This window comes from Coregonus lavaretus, assembly GCF_964263955.1.
Source record: "Coregonus lavaretus genome assembly, chromosome: 4".
Classification (NCBI taxonomy): Eukaryota; Metazoa; Chordata; class Actinopteri; order Salmoniformes; family Salmonidae; genus Coregonus; species Coregonus lavaretus.
Genome location: NC_139991.1, coordinates 11,635,324 through 11,652,973, shown reverse-complemented (window position 1 = coordinate 11,652,973; position 17,650 = coordinate 11,635,324). Strand labels below are relative to the sequence as shown.

The following is a 17,650-nucleotide window of genomic DNA, read 5'->3' as shown; positions in this document are numbered from 1 at the left end:
GTTCCTTCATTAGTGAACAAAGTGATACTTTTCCAATGTTCCAGGTTTTCCTCTAACAGCTGCATATCATACATTATTAATAATGTTGCTGTACTGATACAGATAGTTGATTGTGTTGGAGAAAATGTTGGATGTTCTGAGAGCAATGTCACATGGACTTAGATGTTGGATATTCTGCACAGGAAGTTGACAGCAATTAAATTGTTTCTCAGTCCAATGACATGCCTCGGTAATTAAGCACATGCAGGGATGCTGCTGATTTATTTTCACACCAGTGAAAGAATGGAAGCAAGTCTGTCACCTTTGCTGGGCTTGTGAGAGAAAATGTTGTGGTGACAAGGACAGTAACACTCTTCCTTCTGGCCTTACCACAACCTGTCTTCATTTCAGAAACCCAACCAGAAGGATATTTTTATGTGGAGGACAGGACAGATGGAAACAGTGAGAGTGTGAAAACAAAGTCATTGAATTTCATTTACACTTGTGGATTGAAGTGTTCTTGTGGTTGTTGTTGCTGCAGTGGTTGTTGTGGTTGTCAATGTCTAGTGTGTGTTGCGTGTGTGTCAGAGAATGAGAGTGAGAGTGTGAATGAATGTGTGTGTTTCTAAGAAAGAAATTGCAGTGGGCTTTTCTTCTTTCAGATGCCACCCTCCCTGTCATGTGAGCCATCATCTCCAGACCTCTGCTGCCTCAGGCGGGTGGAGTTACCATATCTAATGTACCGTGTTATCACTTGCATTATCACACATTGCAGAAGGGCCTGCAGCTTGCAAATCCTTCAACAACAATAGACAGTATCAGAGTGATTCGCTCTAGATCCGTTTCTTTAAAATTAATGAATTTCTCTCAATGTAATGAGTCAGTCAGACTGTATTGTCTTTTCTGTCTGACTCTATCGGATTGTATAAGAGGGACACAGGGTACATTTACTACCCTGAATTAAACCTAATGGGAAAAGGCATTGCCTAGGGTTAAGTGTAAAGGGTTAACTGGGATCTGTTTTACACAAGCCTCCCAAGGGTCACTGGAGGTTAACTAGACCACTTAATTTCTCAACACCCTGGTGTGCTTCTTTTGTCAATGAATCCTTTCTCCTGAGAGGTTGTTGTTATTATTGTGAGTATCAGGGTTGTAAGGCGTGCCTGTACTATACCGTAAAGTTGAAAAGATCCATTTGATTGACACTTTATATTGGCATTGCTTTGGCTCAGTTTGTTAAAGGTCAAGGATGTTGGAAGTTGTGGACCATGCACAAAAAGAACTGTCTTAGAAAAATAACCTAATTGGCATTTGTTCTCCTATAATGTAATCACTAAGCCCTTTGTGTCCAGGTAGTACTCTGGCTCTATTACTACTGGACTGTGGTTGTAGTGTATGTACCTGCCTCCTCTCAGACTTGGACCTGTTTAAGGATGCAGTCCGGGATCTTAAGCAAAACAAATTCGTAACATATTGTATGAATTGGATTCGTAAACATATCATATAAATTGGATGATGTAGTACACAACTGGATGACGTGTTACACAAAAAACTGGGACCTGTTTTGGCTCGTGAGCACCACTTTCAAAACTGCCTCTTCTGGCAGCAGCAGCACTGCTGTCAGCCCTAATCTATGGGCAGCAGTGTAAAGCAGCCTATACATTAAGGACTATGCATTATAGCACCATTCAAAATTGATGCGGTGGCACCGTCACGTTATCGTTTGGGCCAGATGCCATGGTGAACACAGTGCCCTCCCGGAAATAATACCTTAAGTGCTGGTGCAAAAGCTGACCCAGAAACAAGCTTTCCCCTGTACAGTACATAACATCCCTCTTCTTCCCTTCCCTCCTCTCTGCAGGCCCCACCAGTACTAGCAACTCTCTTACCGGAGGAGCACCACAGTTTAGGTGCACGCCCTTTCAAGTGACACCCAGTTAAGAGTACTGACCTAGATTTGTGTTGTAGAACTGAAGAGAGCTGTGGGGGTGTGCTAATGCTCTGTTCCTACAGGTTTGTATTCTAAGCTCCCTCGCTTATAATCTCTCCTTCTCTCTTTCCCTCTCCCTCCTTCTCTCCATCCCTCTCCTCTCTCCCCTGCAGTGGATAGCCTTCGCCTCCCTGTTCTTCATCCTGGTTTCCATCACCACCTTCTGCCTGGAGACACACGAGGCCTTCAACCCCATCATCAACCGGACGGAAATCGACCCGCTGGACAACAGCACGCGGGTCTACCAGGAGACTGAGACTGTGGTCTTCCTCACCTATATTGAGGGGGTCTGTGTGCTGTGGTTTACATTTGAGTTCATTATGCGAGTGACGTTCTGTCCGAGCAAGCTGGAGTTTTTCCGTAACACCCTCAACATCATCGACTTTATTGCCATCATGCCCTTCTACCTGGAGGTGGGGCTGAGTGGGCTCTCTTCCAAGGCAGCTAAGGATGTACTGGGTTTCCTACGCGTGGTACGCTTTGTCCGGATCCTCCGAATCTTTAAGCTGACTCGGCACTTTGTGGGACTGCGTGTCCTGGGTCATACACTTCGAGCCAGCACCAATGAGTTCCTGCTCCTCATCATCTTCCTCGCCCTGGGTGTGCTCATCTTCGCCACTATGATCTACTATGCTGAACGGATTGGTGCCAAGCCCAATGACCCCCGAGCCAGCGAGCACACACACTTCAAGAACATTCCTATTGGATTCTGGTGGGCGGTGGTGACCATGACAACCCTTGGCTATGGAGACATGTATCCTCAGACATGGTCTGGCATGCTGGTGGGAGCGCTGTGTGCTCTGGCTGGTGTGCTGACTATCGCCATGCCAGTACCTGTTATTGTCAATAACTTTGGGATGTATTACTCCCTGGCGATGGCCAAGCAGAAGTTACCAAAGAAAAAGAACAAGCATATCCCCCGCGCCCCACTTCTGGGCTCCCCCAATTACTGTAAGTCGGAGGTAACCTCACTTCACCACAGCACGCAGGACGACACATGGCCCCTGGCACCACAAGAACCACCAGAAGAGATCTTAGAAATAAACAGAGCAGGTAGGAAAACTTTCTGCCGAATGTCCGTCTGAATCTGAATGAAAATAAAATAAATGCTCAAACAGACTGAACACCCCTGCCTTCACTCCTCCTCCTCCTCCTCCTCCTCCTACTCCTCCTCCTCTCTCCTCTTCCCCCTCCTCCTCCTGCTAACTCACCAGTCAGAAAAACAGCCATTCACTCACCAGGAGCCATTGAATGTGGAGAGCCCCTACATGACAGTATGTTGACCAGTGACCACTCCACACATACACATGTCATCAACTCCACTGCCTACTCACCAGACATTATCAACCTCATACCACACCAGACCAATCTCCCCCTCAACTACCTTTTCATCTCTACCCTGACCAGTTTTATGCAGTGATGAAAACACCAAAGATAACACAGTGGCACATACAGTAGCCAGCCATCCTGACAGAAGATGTTAAATAGCCTATTTCTTCCCCTCAGATGGAAAATACATCACCATTTATGAATCACACCCATGCATTTATGATATTTCCTAGTTAACTTATCTGCTTGTGTGCTGTCTCAGGAAAAATACTGCAGTACTGTGAAACAAGTTTAAAGCCTGCAGACATATTGTTCATTTGTATTCATTTGCCAAATGTATTTTTATGATGCATAGGCCAGCTAGCAGAATAGGAAGCTTCTCAGAATATACTGTATATACAGTCATGGCCAAAATTGTTGGCACCCCTGAAATTTTTCCAGAAAATGAAGTATTTCTCACAGAAAAGTATTGAAATTACACATGTTTTGCTATGCACATGTTTATTTCCTTTGTGTGTATTGGAATAACACAAAAAAAAACAGGAAAAAAGCAAATTTGACATAATTTCACACAAAACTAAAAAAATGGTTAAGTTATTGGCACCCTTTCAAAATTGTGGATAAATAAGTTTGTTCCAAGCATGTGATGCTCCTTTAAACTCACCTGGGGCAAGTAACAGGTGTGGGCAATCTAAAAATCACACCTGAAAGCAGATAAAAAGGAGAGAAGTTGACTCAGTCTTTGCATTGTGTTTCTGTGTGTGCCACACTAAGCATGGAGAACAGAAAGAGGAAAAGAGAACTGTCTGAGGACTTGAGAACCAAAATTGTGGAAAAATATCAACAATCTCAAGGTTACAAGTCCATCTCCAGAGATCTAGATGTTCCTTTGTCCACAGTGCGCAACATGATCAAGAAGTTTGCAACCCATGGCACTGTAGCTAATCTCCCTGGACGTGGACGGAAGAGAAAAATTGATGAAAGGTTGCAACGCAGGATAGTCCGGATGGTGGATAAGCAGCCCCAAACAAGTTCCAAAGAAATTCAAGCTGTCCTGCAGGCTCAGGGTGCATCAGTGTCAGCGCGAACTATACGTCGAAATTTGAATGAAATGAAACGCTATGGCAGGAGACCCAGGAGGACCCCACTGCTGACACAGAGACATAAAAAAGCAAGACTACAGTTTGCCAAAATGTACATGAGTAAGCCAAATTCCTTCTGGGAGAACGTCTTATGGACAGATGAGACCAAGATAGAGCTTTTTGGTAAAGCACATCGTTCTACTGTTTACCGAAAATGTAATGAAGCCTTCAAAGAAAAGAACACAGTACCTACAGTCAAATATGGTGGAGGTTCAAAGATGTTTTGGGGTTGTTTTGCTGCCTCTGGCACTGGGTGCCTTGACTGTGTGCAAGGCATCATGAAATCTGAGGATTACCAAAGGATTTTGGGTCGCAATGTAGGGCCCAGTGTCAGAAAGCTGGGTTTGCGTCCGAGATCATGGGTCTTCCAGCAGGACAATGACCCCAAACATACTTCAAAAAGCACCCAGAAATGGATGGCAACAAAGCGCTGTAGAGTTCTGAAGTGGCCAGCAATGAGTCCAGATCTTAATCCCATTGAACACCTGTGGAGAGATCTTAAAATTGCTGTTGGGAAAAGGCACCCATCCAATATGAGAGACCTGGAGCAGTTTGCAAAAGAAGAGTGGTCCAAAATTCCGGGTGAGAGGTGTAAGAAGCTTATTGATGGTTATAGGAAGCGACTGATTTCAGTTATTTTTTCCAAAGGGTGTGCAACTAAATATTAAGTTAAGGGTGCCAATCATTTTGTCCGGCCCATTTTTTGAGTTTTGTGTGAAATTATGTCAAATTTGCTTTTTTCCTGTTTTTGTTGTGTTATTCCAATACACACAAAGGAAATAAACATGTGCATAGCAAAACATGTGTAATTTCAATACTTTTCTGTGAGAAATACTTCATTTTCTGGAAAAATTTCAGGGGTGCCAACAATTTTGGCCATGACTGTATACAGTATCTCACAAAAGTGAGTACACAGCTTGTATAACAGTGTAAATTTGCTGTCCCCTCAAAATAACTCAACACACAGCCATTAATGTCTAAACCGCTGGCAACAAAAGTGAGGACACTCCTAAGTGAAAATGTCCAAATTGGGCCCAATTAGCCATTTTCCCTCCCCGGTGTCATGTGACTCATTAGTGTTACAAGGTCTCAGGTGTGAATGGGGAGCAGTTGTGTTAAATTTGGTGTCATCGCTCTCACACTCCCTCATACTGGTCACTGGAAGTTCAACATGGCAAAGAACTCTCTGAGGATCTGAAAAAAAGAATTGTTGCTCTACATAAAGATGGCCTGGGCTATGAGAAGATTGCCAAGACCCTGAAACTGAGCTGCAGCACGGTGGCCAAGACCATACAGTGGTTTAACAGGACAGGTTCCACTCAGAACAGGCCTCGCCATGGTCGACCAAAGAAGTTGAGTGCACGTGCTCAGCGTCATATCCAGAGGTTGTCTTTGGGAAATAGACGTATGAGTGCTGCCAGCATTGCTGCAGAGGTTGAAGGGGTGGGGGTTCAGCCTGTCAGTGCTCAGACCATACACCGCACACTGCATCAAATTGGTCTACATGGCTGTCATCCCAGAAGGAAGCATCTTCTAAAGATGATGCACAAGAAAGCCCGCAAACAGTTTGCTGAAGACAAGCAGACTAAGGACATGGATTACTGGAACCATGTCCTGTGGTCTGATGAGACCAAGATAAACTTATTTGGTTCAGATGGTGTCAAGCGTGTGTGGCGGCAACCAGGTGAGGAGTACAAAGACAAGTGTGTCTTGCCTACAGTCAAGCATGGTGGTGGGAGTGTCATGGTCTGGGGCTGCATGAGTGCTGCCTGCACTGGGGAGCTACAGTTCATTGAGGGAACCATGAATGCCAACATGTACTGTGACATACTGAAGCAGAGCATGATCCCCTCCCTTCGGAGACTCGGCTGCAGGGCAGTATTCCAACATGATAACGACCCCAAACACACCTCCAAGACGACCACTGCCTTGCTAAAGAAGCTGAGGGTCTCCAGACCTAAACCCTATTGAGCATCTGTGGGGCATCCTCAAACGGAAGGTGGAGGAGTGCAAGGTCTCTAACATCCACCAGCTCTGTGATGTCGTCATGGAGGAGTGGAAGAGGACTCCAGTGGCAACCTGTGAAGCTCTGGTGAACTCCATGCCCAAGAGGGTTAAGACAGTGCTTCACTTAGGTGTGTATTCACTTTTGTTGCCAGCGGTTTAGACATTAATGGCTGTGTATTGAGTTATTTTGAGGGGACAGCAAATGTACACTCTTATACAAGCTGTACAATCACTACTTTACATTGTAGCAAAGTGTCATTTCTTCAGTGTTGTCACATGAAAATATATACTGAAATATTTACAAAAATGTGAGGGGTGTACTCACTTTTGTGAGATACTGTATATATTTTTAACAGCGAATGCCATTATTTCACAGTTAACTTTTTGAACTAACATTGCACCAGTGATATCGCACTCTATAAATGACTGCAATAAAAGAGACAGCCTGGTTGCCTGGAGACCTGTGTGTTTAACCTGTGTGACTCATTGGGGAAGTTGGACAAAGACAACAGAGAGTGAGGTTTCCCTCATAGAACCTATCAATTTGCAAGAAGTCCCGTGGATGGATGATGACTGTGTTGCTCTTTCATGTTTTTCTGCTTGGTGACCAGGCCAGCTGTGGTGAGCACAAGCAGCTTTGGGGGATTCTCAGTTCCTCACAGGCTGATATACTGTACATCGCCTACTTATGATAGGGATAGGGCCCAACTGATTCCATGGGGTTCCCTCTTCTATGAAGTAGTGTGAGTAGTGAGATCAGTGTGTATTTATGCCCTGCCACGAGGACCTGAAGTGGCCATGAGTACATCTGGTGATGGTTCCTTATTTACTGCCACATGTTACGGCCAAGCATCATTACACACTACGTCTATGACTAACAGCCCTCTGCTGAGTCATGAGCACTCTCTCACACACACACAAAACACACTGCACCCCTCACTCGCTGACTGTACTCCTGTTTATAATAGAATCCTTTATAACTTTATAATCAATGTTTTCCCTGGAGAGTTGAGTATCCAAGATGTCCCACTTACAAGGTGTTCCTACTGATAAGATTCCAACGATACTTAAATATTCAGTGATAGTTATTTGTTTGTAACAAACAAATGTAGATGACCTTGACCTCTATCTGCACCTTTACTTTGCAGCCTGTCAGATGGTGTCTACACGCTGAGCCATCAGGGCTTGTCACCTGACCTGACTCCCTGCAGAGAGAACAACTAGAGGTGACATAATGACCTGTCTGCTGGAGGAGAGAGGAAAAACAATAACAAGGGTCACACTTCCTGACTTCCTGACTTCCTCTAGTCATATGATACAGGATGTACTGAAGTCCCATTACTTCTATGATCTTGACCAATGAGAGTTAGAGTTTCACCAGGCACTGCCATAATGTACGTTCTCTGGAGGTGGTAAAAACAATGATTGTTTTCACCTTCCCACCATCCTCTCTCTTACTTAATGTCTTGTTTATTTAATTCCCCCCAATCTTTTTCCGGTGCCAATGCATGTTGCCATGACAACAGTGTCCAAGCAACACACATTGCACAATAGGATTCAGGTTCTGCCAGGAACTGCAGCCATTCACTTGCTTCTCCTATTATTCACACTGGGCTGCAGAGCAGAATGATGGAGTAACCAGGCAATCTGAAACTCATTTATCACCCAATCAGAAAACAATTTGACCAGCTCATCCATCTACTGTACATGATGTCACTGAATGGTAATTTAACACACAGACATTAGAGCAACACTTTACATTACATGGACATTATTCCAAAGTGACTATAAGGGATACATTTATGTAATCAACTGCTTCCAAGTATGTAATAACACATGAATACACACATTCAGGAACGTGCTGAGCATGGGCCATCAAGATGGGTTTTGTTCAGCTCAGGGGGAAATTAATAATGTATGTGGAATGTTGTGCTTCTGGCACTTAAGTTGGCATTGTCTATAAACGGCCTACCGTGGAGTGAGAACTCTGTCTGAGTCCTCCAGTCATTGAACAAGAGGCATGGGCTGTTTGATTAGGATGAGGGAAAGGCTAGGATTGCCAAATATGCAATGCATCAATTTACTTTTTACAGCAGTCTACACAGAGCTCACTTTCTCTGAATAAGAGAGCTGGGAAAAGTTACATAACTTTTAAAGTACTGTACTGTACTCCTCATAACACAGGTCCCTTGAGCAGCTGATGTGATCGAGCATTCTGGCTCGACACACACAGACACAATCACACACACGCGCACGCGCACACACACAAAACGTAGCTACTTGCTTATTTATGACATCCATTACTTTGCTACATACTTGAATATGGTGTGTGCTTATTGTTGGAAGTTTAAACAGATGGACACATCTATTTATACTAATCAATGTCAAAACACACAGACACACATGAAGGGACCAGTGGGGAGTTGACCCAGTGACGTGCCATTGGGATGACAATGGGAGTGCAGTCCCAGACAGTGAGCACTAAGCAAGCCAGTGCAGTAAAAAAAAACACCCTCTGAAAGGTCTGTCATCATTAATTCAGTGAGCCGTTTTTAGCCACACGTGCACACAGACACACACTTCTGGACCAGGTCTGCTAACTTACATACAGTATCACGCTGTATATCTCTTATGTGGTTGTGCAGTCTGGCAATACATTTGAATGAGAAGCGATGAGTATGGTTCTGCGATAAATGTTGTTAGTACAGTAGAAAGTAAAGAGTAAGGTGGCTTCAGGCTGTAGTGATGGCTGACCAAAATGACCAAAATGCATCATGCTTCTATTGGAAGTGTTGTCCTCCACAATGCCAGTGATGGACAGATCTCAGTGATATGGTCATTACTGCTGTGTCATCTTTACTCTCCCTCTCTTTCCCGTAAAGAGGCACCAACTGGACAAATCCTATGCCACTTCATCACATCAGACATGCACGATGACCAGGCCAACAGCCAATCAATAGAGCCCATGACCTGGATACAGATATCCAGAAGATGAATGAGGGGATGGGGGGAAATAACAGAGGGATGAAAAAAAGACTAAGTCGATAGGGAGAAAGAGAGGAACAGAGAGGGTGCAATTCAAGTGAAGGAGGAGGGAAGGAGTGAGGGACGTAGAGTATGGTGTCTTTATTCATTGAACTATTCCGAAGAAAGTGACTCATCTCCCACTCTCTCTCCCCTCCTTCCTCTCCCTCCATCCCAGGAGGTCTGCGTCACATGTACAATGGCTGTGTGTGGCTGGCTAGGGTCTGTCTGCTGCCTGCTGCGCTGACAAGAGCAAATGGATATCTGTACATGTGTAATGGGGTGGAGCATCAATGCAGCAGTAGAGAGACCATTGCTAATATCTGCAAGTGTTACCCACAAATCATGTTTTACTACAGAGGTGACAGTGGTGGTCTGGGCTGTGTGATCCAGTCTGGAGATGTAATGCTTATAAGGCCCACATTAGGTATGACATGTGAGGCCTGGATGATCAAATGGTAGTGTTTCCAGTTCTCTCAGATTGTTTGGAGTTGGTCATGTACAGAAGGTAGAGTTTGTGAACTCCACTACCTTTATTAACCATACTGAAGATGAAGAATCGTAATGCACCAGTGGTGGAAAAAGTACCCAATTTGTCATACTTGAGTAAAAGGAAAGATACCTTTAATAGAAAATGACTCAAGTTAAAGTGAAAGTCACCCAGTAAAATACTACTTGAGTAAAAGTCTAAAAGTATTTGGTTTTAAATATACTTACAGTGGGGAGAACAAGTATTTCATACACTGCCGATTTTGCAGGTTTTCCTACTTACGAAGCATGTAGAGGTCTGTACTTTTTATCATAGGTACACTTCAACTGTGAGAGACGGAATCTAAAACAAAAATCCAGAAAATCACATTGTATGATTTTTAAGTAATTAATTTGCATTTTATTGCATGACATAAGTATTTGATCACCTATCAACCAGTAAGAATTCCGGCTCTCACAGACCTGTTAGTTTTTTTTAAAGAAGCCCTCCTGTTCTCCACTCATTACCTGTATTAACTGCACCTGTTTGAACTCGTTACCTGTATAAAAGACACCTGTCCACACACTCAATCAAACAGACTCCAACCTCTCCACAATGGCCAAGACCAGAGAGCTGTGTAAGGACATCAGGGATAAAATTGTAGACCTGCACAAGGCTGGGATGGGCTACAGGATAATAGGCAAGCAGCTTGGTGAGAAGGCAACAACTGTTGGCGCAATTATTAGAAAATGGAAGAAGTTCAAGATGACGGTCAATCACCCTCGGTCTGGGGCTCCATGCAAGATCTCACCTCGTGGGGCATCAATGATCATGAGGTAGGTGAGGGATCAGCCCAGAACTACACGGCAGGACCTGGTCAATGACCTGAAGAGAGCTGGGACCACAGTCTCAAAGAAAACCATTAGTAACACACTACGCCGTCATTGATTAAAATCCTGCAGCGCACGCAAGGTCCCCCTGCTCAAGCCAGCGCATGTCCAGGCCCGTCTGAAGTTTGCCAATGACCATCTGGATGATCCAGAGGAGGAATGGGAGAAGGTCATGTGGTCTGATGAGACAAAAATATAGCTTTTTGGTCTAAACTCCACTCGCCGTGTTTGGAGGAAGAAGAAAGATGAGTACAACCCCAAGAACACCATCCCAACCGTGAAGCATGGAGGTGGAAACATCATTCTTTGGGGATGCTTTTCTGTAAAGGGGACAGGATGACTGCCCTCAGTAAGGGCAGTCGTCCTGAGGGGAGGATGGATGGGGCCATGTATCGCGAGATCTTGGCCAACAACCTCCTTCCCTCAGTAAGAGCATTGAAGATGGGTCGTGGCTGGGTCTTCCAGCATGACAACGACCCGAAACACACAGCCAGGGCAACTAAGGAGTGGCTCCGTAAGAAGCATCTCAAGGTCCTGGAGTGGCCTAGCCAGTCTCCAGACCTGAACCCAATAGAAAATCTTTGGAGGGAGCTGAAAGTCCGTATTGCCCAGCGACAGCCCCGAAACCTGAAGGATCTGGAGAAGGTCTGTATGGAGGAGTGGGCCAAAATCCCTGCTGCAGTGTGTGCAAACCTGGTCAAGACCTACAGGAAACGTATGATCTCTGTAATTGCAAACAAAGGTTTCTGTACCAAATATTAAGTTCTGCTTTTCTGATGTATCAAATACTTATGTCATGCAATAAAATGCAAATTAATTACTTAAAAATCATACAATGTGATTTTCTGGATTTTTGTTGTAGATTCCGTCTCTCACAGTTGAAGTGTACCTATGATAAAAATTACAGACCTCTACATGCTTTGTGAGTAGGAAAACCTGCAAAATCGGCAGTGTATCAAATACTTGTTTTCCCCACTGTAAGTGTCAAAAGTACAAATACACTGTTCAAAAAAATAAAGGGAACACTTAAACAACACAATGTAACTCCAAGTCAATCACACTTCTGTGAAATCAAACGGTCAAATTAGGAAGCAACACTGATTGACAATAAATTTCACATGCTGTTGTGCAAATGGAATAGACAACAGGTGGAAATTATAGGGAATTAGCAAGACACCCCCAATAAAGGACTGGTTTTGCAGGTGGTGACCACAGACAACTTCTCAGTTCCTATGCTTCCTGGCTGATGTTTTGGTCACTTTTGAATCCAATTGAGCACATCTGGGACATCATGTCTCGCTCCATCCACCAACGCCACGTTGCACCACAGACTGTCCAGGAGTTGGCGGATGCTTTAGTCCAGGTCTGGGAGGAGATCCCTCAGGAGACCATCCGCCACCTCATCAGGAGCATGCCCAGGCATTGTAGGGAGGTCATGCAGGCACGTGGAGGCCACACACACTACTGAGCCTCATTTTGACTTGTTTTAAGGACATTACATCAAAGTTGGATCAGCCTGTAGTGTGGTTTTCCACTTTAATTTTGATGGTGACTCCAAATCCAGACCTCCATGGGTTGATAAATTTGATTTCCATTGATCATTTTTGTGTGATTTTGTTGTCAGCACATTCAACTATGTAAAGAAAAAAGTATTTAATAAGATTATTTCATTCATTCAGATCTAGGATGTGTTATTTTAGTGTTCCCTTTATTTCTTTGAGTAGTGTAATTTAGAATTCCTTATATTAAGCAAACCAGACGGCACAATTTTTTATTTTTTATTTACGGATAGCCAGGGTCACACTCCAACACTCAGACATCATTTACGAACAAAGCATTTGTGTTTAGTGAGTCCGTCAGATCAGAGGCAGTAGGGATGACCAGGGATGTTCTCTTGATAAGTGTGTGAATTTGATCATTTTCCTGTCCTGCTAAGCATTCAAAATGTAACGAGTACTTTTGGGTGTCAGGGAAAATGTATGGAGTAAAAAGTACAGCATTTTCTTTAGGAATGTAGTGAAGTAATAAAAATAGCAAAGTAAAGTGCAGATATTCAAAAAAACTACTTAAGTAGTACTTTAAAGTATTTTTACTTAAGGACTTTACACCACTGTATGGCACTATGGTTGTTTTATTGACCTGTAAATAGTCACTGCTATGTCTGGAAATATTGGTGGTACATTTCCAGGACAGGAACTTGTTAGTTTTGAGAGTGAGCGATTTGGGAAACCAAAGAAAGCAGGTATTCTGTGCCAAATTGAGCAGCAAGTCTAAAGAGTTTTTGTTAGTTGAAGTTCCAGTGGTTGGGATTTGGGGCAGTTGGGAAAGGTCAATGTTGATTTTACATTTTAAAAAGTTTGACGATTGTGCTTCAAATCTGTGTTACCTGGTTGATTAAAAAAACAGCCAAGCTTGCACATAAATGCCGGTTCTGACACGTCCTCTTCCACACCATTGAGGAATCACTACTAAGTTCTTCTCCCTCTGTTTCAGTTCCACAAGCTGTTTTTCAAGATCCCAACGTGAACGGGGAAACGTCCAAGGAGTCAGCCAAGGAGTCAGCAAAGGAGTTAGCCAAGGAGTTAGCCAAGGAGTCAGCCAAGGAGGCAGCCAAGGAGGCAGCCAAGGAGGCAGCCAAGGAGGCAGCCAAGGAGGCAGAAAAAGCAGCGCTGGCCAATGAAGACTGTCCCCACATAGACCAGATCCTATCACCTGACGACGGCCAGATCTTAAGCCCTATTGACCGGTCCGAGCAGCAGCCCTGCTTCCTCCTGGCCATGGGAGGGCGGCCAGGCCACACGGCGGCCAGAGTCAGGAAGGGTACGTAATATGACACACGTAGACACAGGCCTTACATCAGGGCACACATCCCAGGGCTTAAATCTCAGGGCACACCTGCCTCAGGGCACACACTTCAGGGCATACACTTCAGGGCACACACTTCAGATCACACACCTCAGGGAACACACCTCAGGGAACACACCTCAGGGAACACACTCAGACTCAAGCACAAACATACTTTCATGTGTACTCAGGGAGGAGAAACTGCACACACACAAGTCTGAAACGTGACACAAAAATACACTTTAGAGAGCACACAGATTATTTTTGTTGTTGCTATCTCCTATATGACCGTAGGTCTTGTCCTTACTATCCTTGTCTATACAGCCTCCAACACAAACAACTTTAGGTCCCCCACCCACATACTGTTGAGCGACACAGCATCACCCCCAACATTCTTATTTGGCATTTGGACGCTAGCGTTTTTCCCTGTCCAACTCTTCTCACTCTCTTTCATTAAAACTGAATCATCTGAATTATTCTTACCTTCGTTTATTTACTTCCGCATGAAATAAGTTACTGAACAAATATATAAACAAATCACTAATCAGTGGTCTTGTTTTTTTGTTTTGGGATTTTCTTGAAGTTCTTCTTTACTTTACCCTGCCAACCCTCCTCTCCATCTCTGGCTGTTCTATCCTCTCCATGTGGTTTGTTCATCACTGAGACTATCACACTGCCCCCTGGGCCAACCTTAACTTTCCCTTTTTCTGTTTTTCTTTGTCGTATGTTTGTTTTTCTTTGTTTTTCCTCCACTCATTGTCTGATCTGTTTGTTCCTCCCTCCATCCCCCCATCCTTGACTTGTGTCTAATTGGCCGGTAGCTGGCCCTTCCCAGGGGAGGTCACTGGCAGAGCCGGCGCCCCCATGCCCACCGCTCGACCCCCAAGGCCCCCAGGCCTACCCTCTGCTGCAGCTAGCTGGGTGGGTATGTGGCCAAGAGGACGGCCATGCCACACTCACAACCTGACGCCCCAGCCTCTAACACTAAAGAATAGCACAATCAAAGAAATGCCTTGTTCACCACCGAGAGATCCTTGATATCCTTATGCTCTATGATAACATCAGACCCTCACCTTATCCTCTAGTCTACAGTTACACCAGGCAAAGGCAGGACAACTGCAAGCCAAAGGCTTCTATGATCAATCAACTCTGAAAAAGAAGAAGAAGAAGAAGCTGCTTCCACGTTTGTTGCAGTATGAAACTATAATGCCAGTGTCGTCCGCAGCTTCTTAAATTAGCTGCTTGTGAGCGTAGGGAGATGAATCACAAGCACATAATACCATATATTGTTGTCATGGGCTAATAGCATTGCTAAATCTCACCTGCCATCTTCCCCAGCCAAGTTCCAAGACACTTGCTAAGACAGAACCTGTTACAGCCTCCATACAGTATACAGTTTACACATACTTTTTATCCTTCCTCTTCTAGTGCACGTGGAGCTTTTTTTGGTCGAAAGGTCACACATTCCCACTGTGTCCCATTGTGGACTGCTCTTCGTGAGCATGATCTGTTTTGGATGGACAAGTTCAGTGACTCTCAAGAGCCATAACACAAACACAACAGTAATCCACTGTGTCCACGTCATGAGACTGATCCATTACATTTACATGTTTACATTTTAGTCATTTAGCAGACACTCTTATCCAGAGCGACTTACAGTTAGTGAGTGCATCATTTTTTTTTTCTTTTTTTTTCAAAGATGAATCAAGTAGGATGACCACTAACATGAAATACAACATATCAACAACATAACAGTAGCTAAGAGAACACATGCCCTCACTGTTGTATTTTCAATGTCATGTGTTTATGAATGTGCTTCGGAGTGTGTGTACGGTATGTCTGCGAGTGTGTCTGTGTGTGATTGTCTATGTATACGTTGCCAATGTAAAGGGAACCTGTTTCTCTGTTGCTCCATGTTGGCATGTGTTGTGCTTGTCTCATAACTCAACACTGCATGTCCTGTCCAGCTGATGGTTGGCATTGGAGGTAAGGGGTGAAGTATGGTGAGGAATAAGAGAGGCCACATGACGTTACATTATAGGACAACCATGGTGAGAAGCAAGACAGGATATTTCAACAGCGTCCTACCTCTGATCTAACAATGAATAATAATTCAACAAGATCTAACTTCAGCTAAGAACTATTTTTATGTCATTGCTTCACAAACAGATGACAGGCTATTGTTGTTCTTAAATATCAGCATATCTTAATATTATGTAACAAGATCACAATATAATTGGACTGCAGTAGATACATGTTGAAGTCTAGCTGAATATGGCTCTGTGCCAGCACTCTTATAGACAGTATTACAAAGCAGACTGGATACTGTCAGTCTCTCTTCTCCATTTGATATTGTTAACCAGAAAATGATCTTGATGTTGACCGAGCTGAATAAGTGTTAGATAAGTGTTAGTGCCTGGAGCCAGATTGGCTGTTGGGCTCTCAACCCTGCTATAAAATACATTGATGTGCCTTCTCTTTCTGAGCCGTGCCTCAACCTCCAACCCCCCCACCCCCACCCACCCCCCCAAACCGCTCTCTGCATGCTTCCGGGACCTTAATCAAACAGAGAATGCATGAATGGTAATACATGTATGTACAATTGGCCTACAATGTTGGATCAATAACATTCTAACGTTTGAAAAGAGTGAAAGGAAATTATTTGAAAGATAGAGGTCCCATACAGATACCCTACTGGAGTGGTGTCAGTGTTTGCAGGGACCTGCAGCCCACCTAGTGTCCTGTATCAGACTATCCTATCCATTCTGTAGGCATGGATCAGTGGCACAGGGCGGTCTCCTAGGGTCCCCTCTAAACCCCTGCCCCTCTCCCCGTTACCCACCCACAGAAACCCTGTCCGCAGCTGGCTCCTGTCCCACCGTGTTGTATCGGTCTGTCCCATTCCTGTCCTCTGAACCTTGCTCTCTGTCTTCAGCTTTTCGCTTCCCTCTCTTCTTTTTTCTGTGGTTATCTGTGTTGCTTGTTCTCTGTCTCTGTAAACTGTCCCTTCTCAAAACTGATAATGGGAAGAGAGTCTTTAATACCTGAAATATGGAAGTTTGAGATCCATAGGAAAGAGAAGGTCAGCTCAGGTAGATTCCGAAAGATCTGGAATAACTCATATAGAACCCTACACCTATGAATGGGAGAAAAATACTATTGTATTGCCCATCCAAATGAGGAAAAGGACCCAGCTGTAAATATTCACTGTAGGTAAAGTACTCCAACACTTCAATTATTGGAACTTAGTCATGTCAATATTGAAGGCAAACCATCAATAGATTCAGTAGTAAAGATATATATTTTTGCTTATTTATATTCTATTTCATAATACTTTTTTAAAAGGTAAAGAATGTCTCCTCCCACCACTAGAACACCCACAAAGTAGCTACTTCAAAGAGAAGTCAAATTTTCCCATTTTTGGTTGACGTCTTCTTCCGTTCTGCTCTTCTGTCTTTTATTCTGTCAATCTTCCTATCCAGCTACAATCCTGTCTTTCTCTGTTGGGGTGGCTCCCCCTCAGGGATGTTGTGTGTATGGACAGAACTCCGATACAACAGAGAGTAGGCCCAGTCACACATCCCGACACTCTGTTCCTCTGCTGTCCTCTCAGCTTGTCTCTTTCTTTCACTTCTCTGTATCTTTGTCCCTCGTTTTCTCTCCTTCTCCTGGATCACCACAGAACAAGTTATTTTCTTTTTAAAACATCTGTAAGAGGTCATCTGTCTCTGTAAACACCCCAATTGTCTTACTTTTCTCAAATTAATCCACGCTCTTGAGAATGACCAATGACTGGCTGATGCTGAGCAACCCAACCCTCCCCTGTATTCTCTACCACAGATCCATGTAAAGAGGAGACTGTCTTAGTTAAGTATATGCAGGCAGAAGTTCTCAGAGTAACCTGAGGGGGGCGCACCACAGTCTGACTCTGAGTGGGAGAAACCAACGCTTTGGGAGAAATCCCCCTCTCCAACGT

General features: G+C 44.1%; 1 protein-coding gene across 1 annotated transcript in view; it reads left to right on the top strand.

Moving 5' to 3' along the window:
* Positions 1-17,579, top strand: part of LOC311128683 (voltage-gated potassium channel KCNC1-like) — a gene marked incomplete at both ends in the record, with an annotated part of 40,024 nt that extends 22,445 nt beyond the window's left edge. Inside the window, 3 exons of the mRNA XM_084160894.1 lie at positions 2,083-3,022; positions 13,465-13,650; positions 17,515-17,579. Coding sequence (XP_084017020.1) covers positions 2,083-3,022; positions 13,465-13,650; positions 17,515-17,579 — 1,191 coding nt within the window. The remainder of the gene's footprint in view (positions 1-2,082; positions 3,023-13,464; positions 13,651-17,514) is intronic.
* Positions 17,580-17,650: the final 71 nt, after the last annotated feature.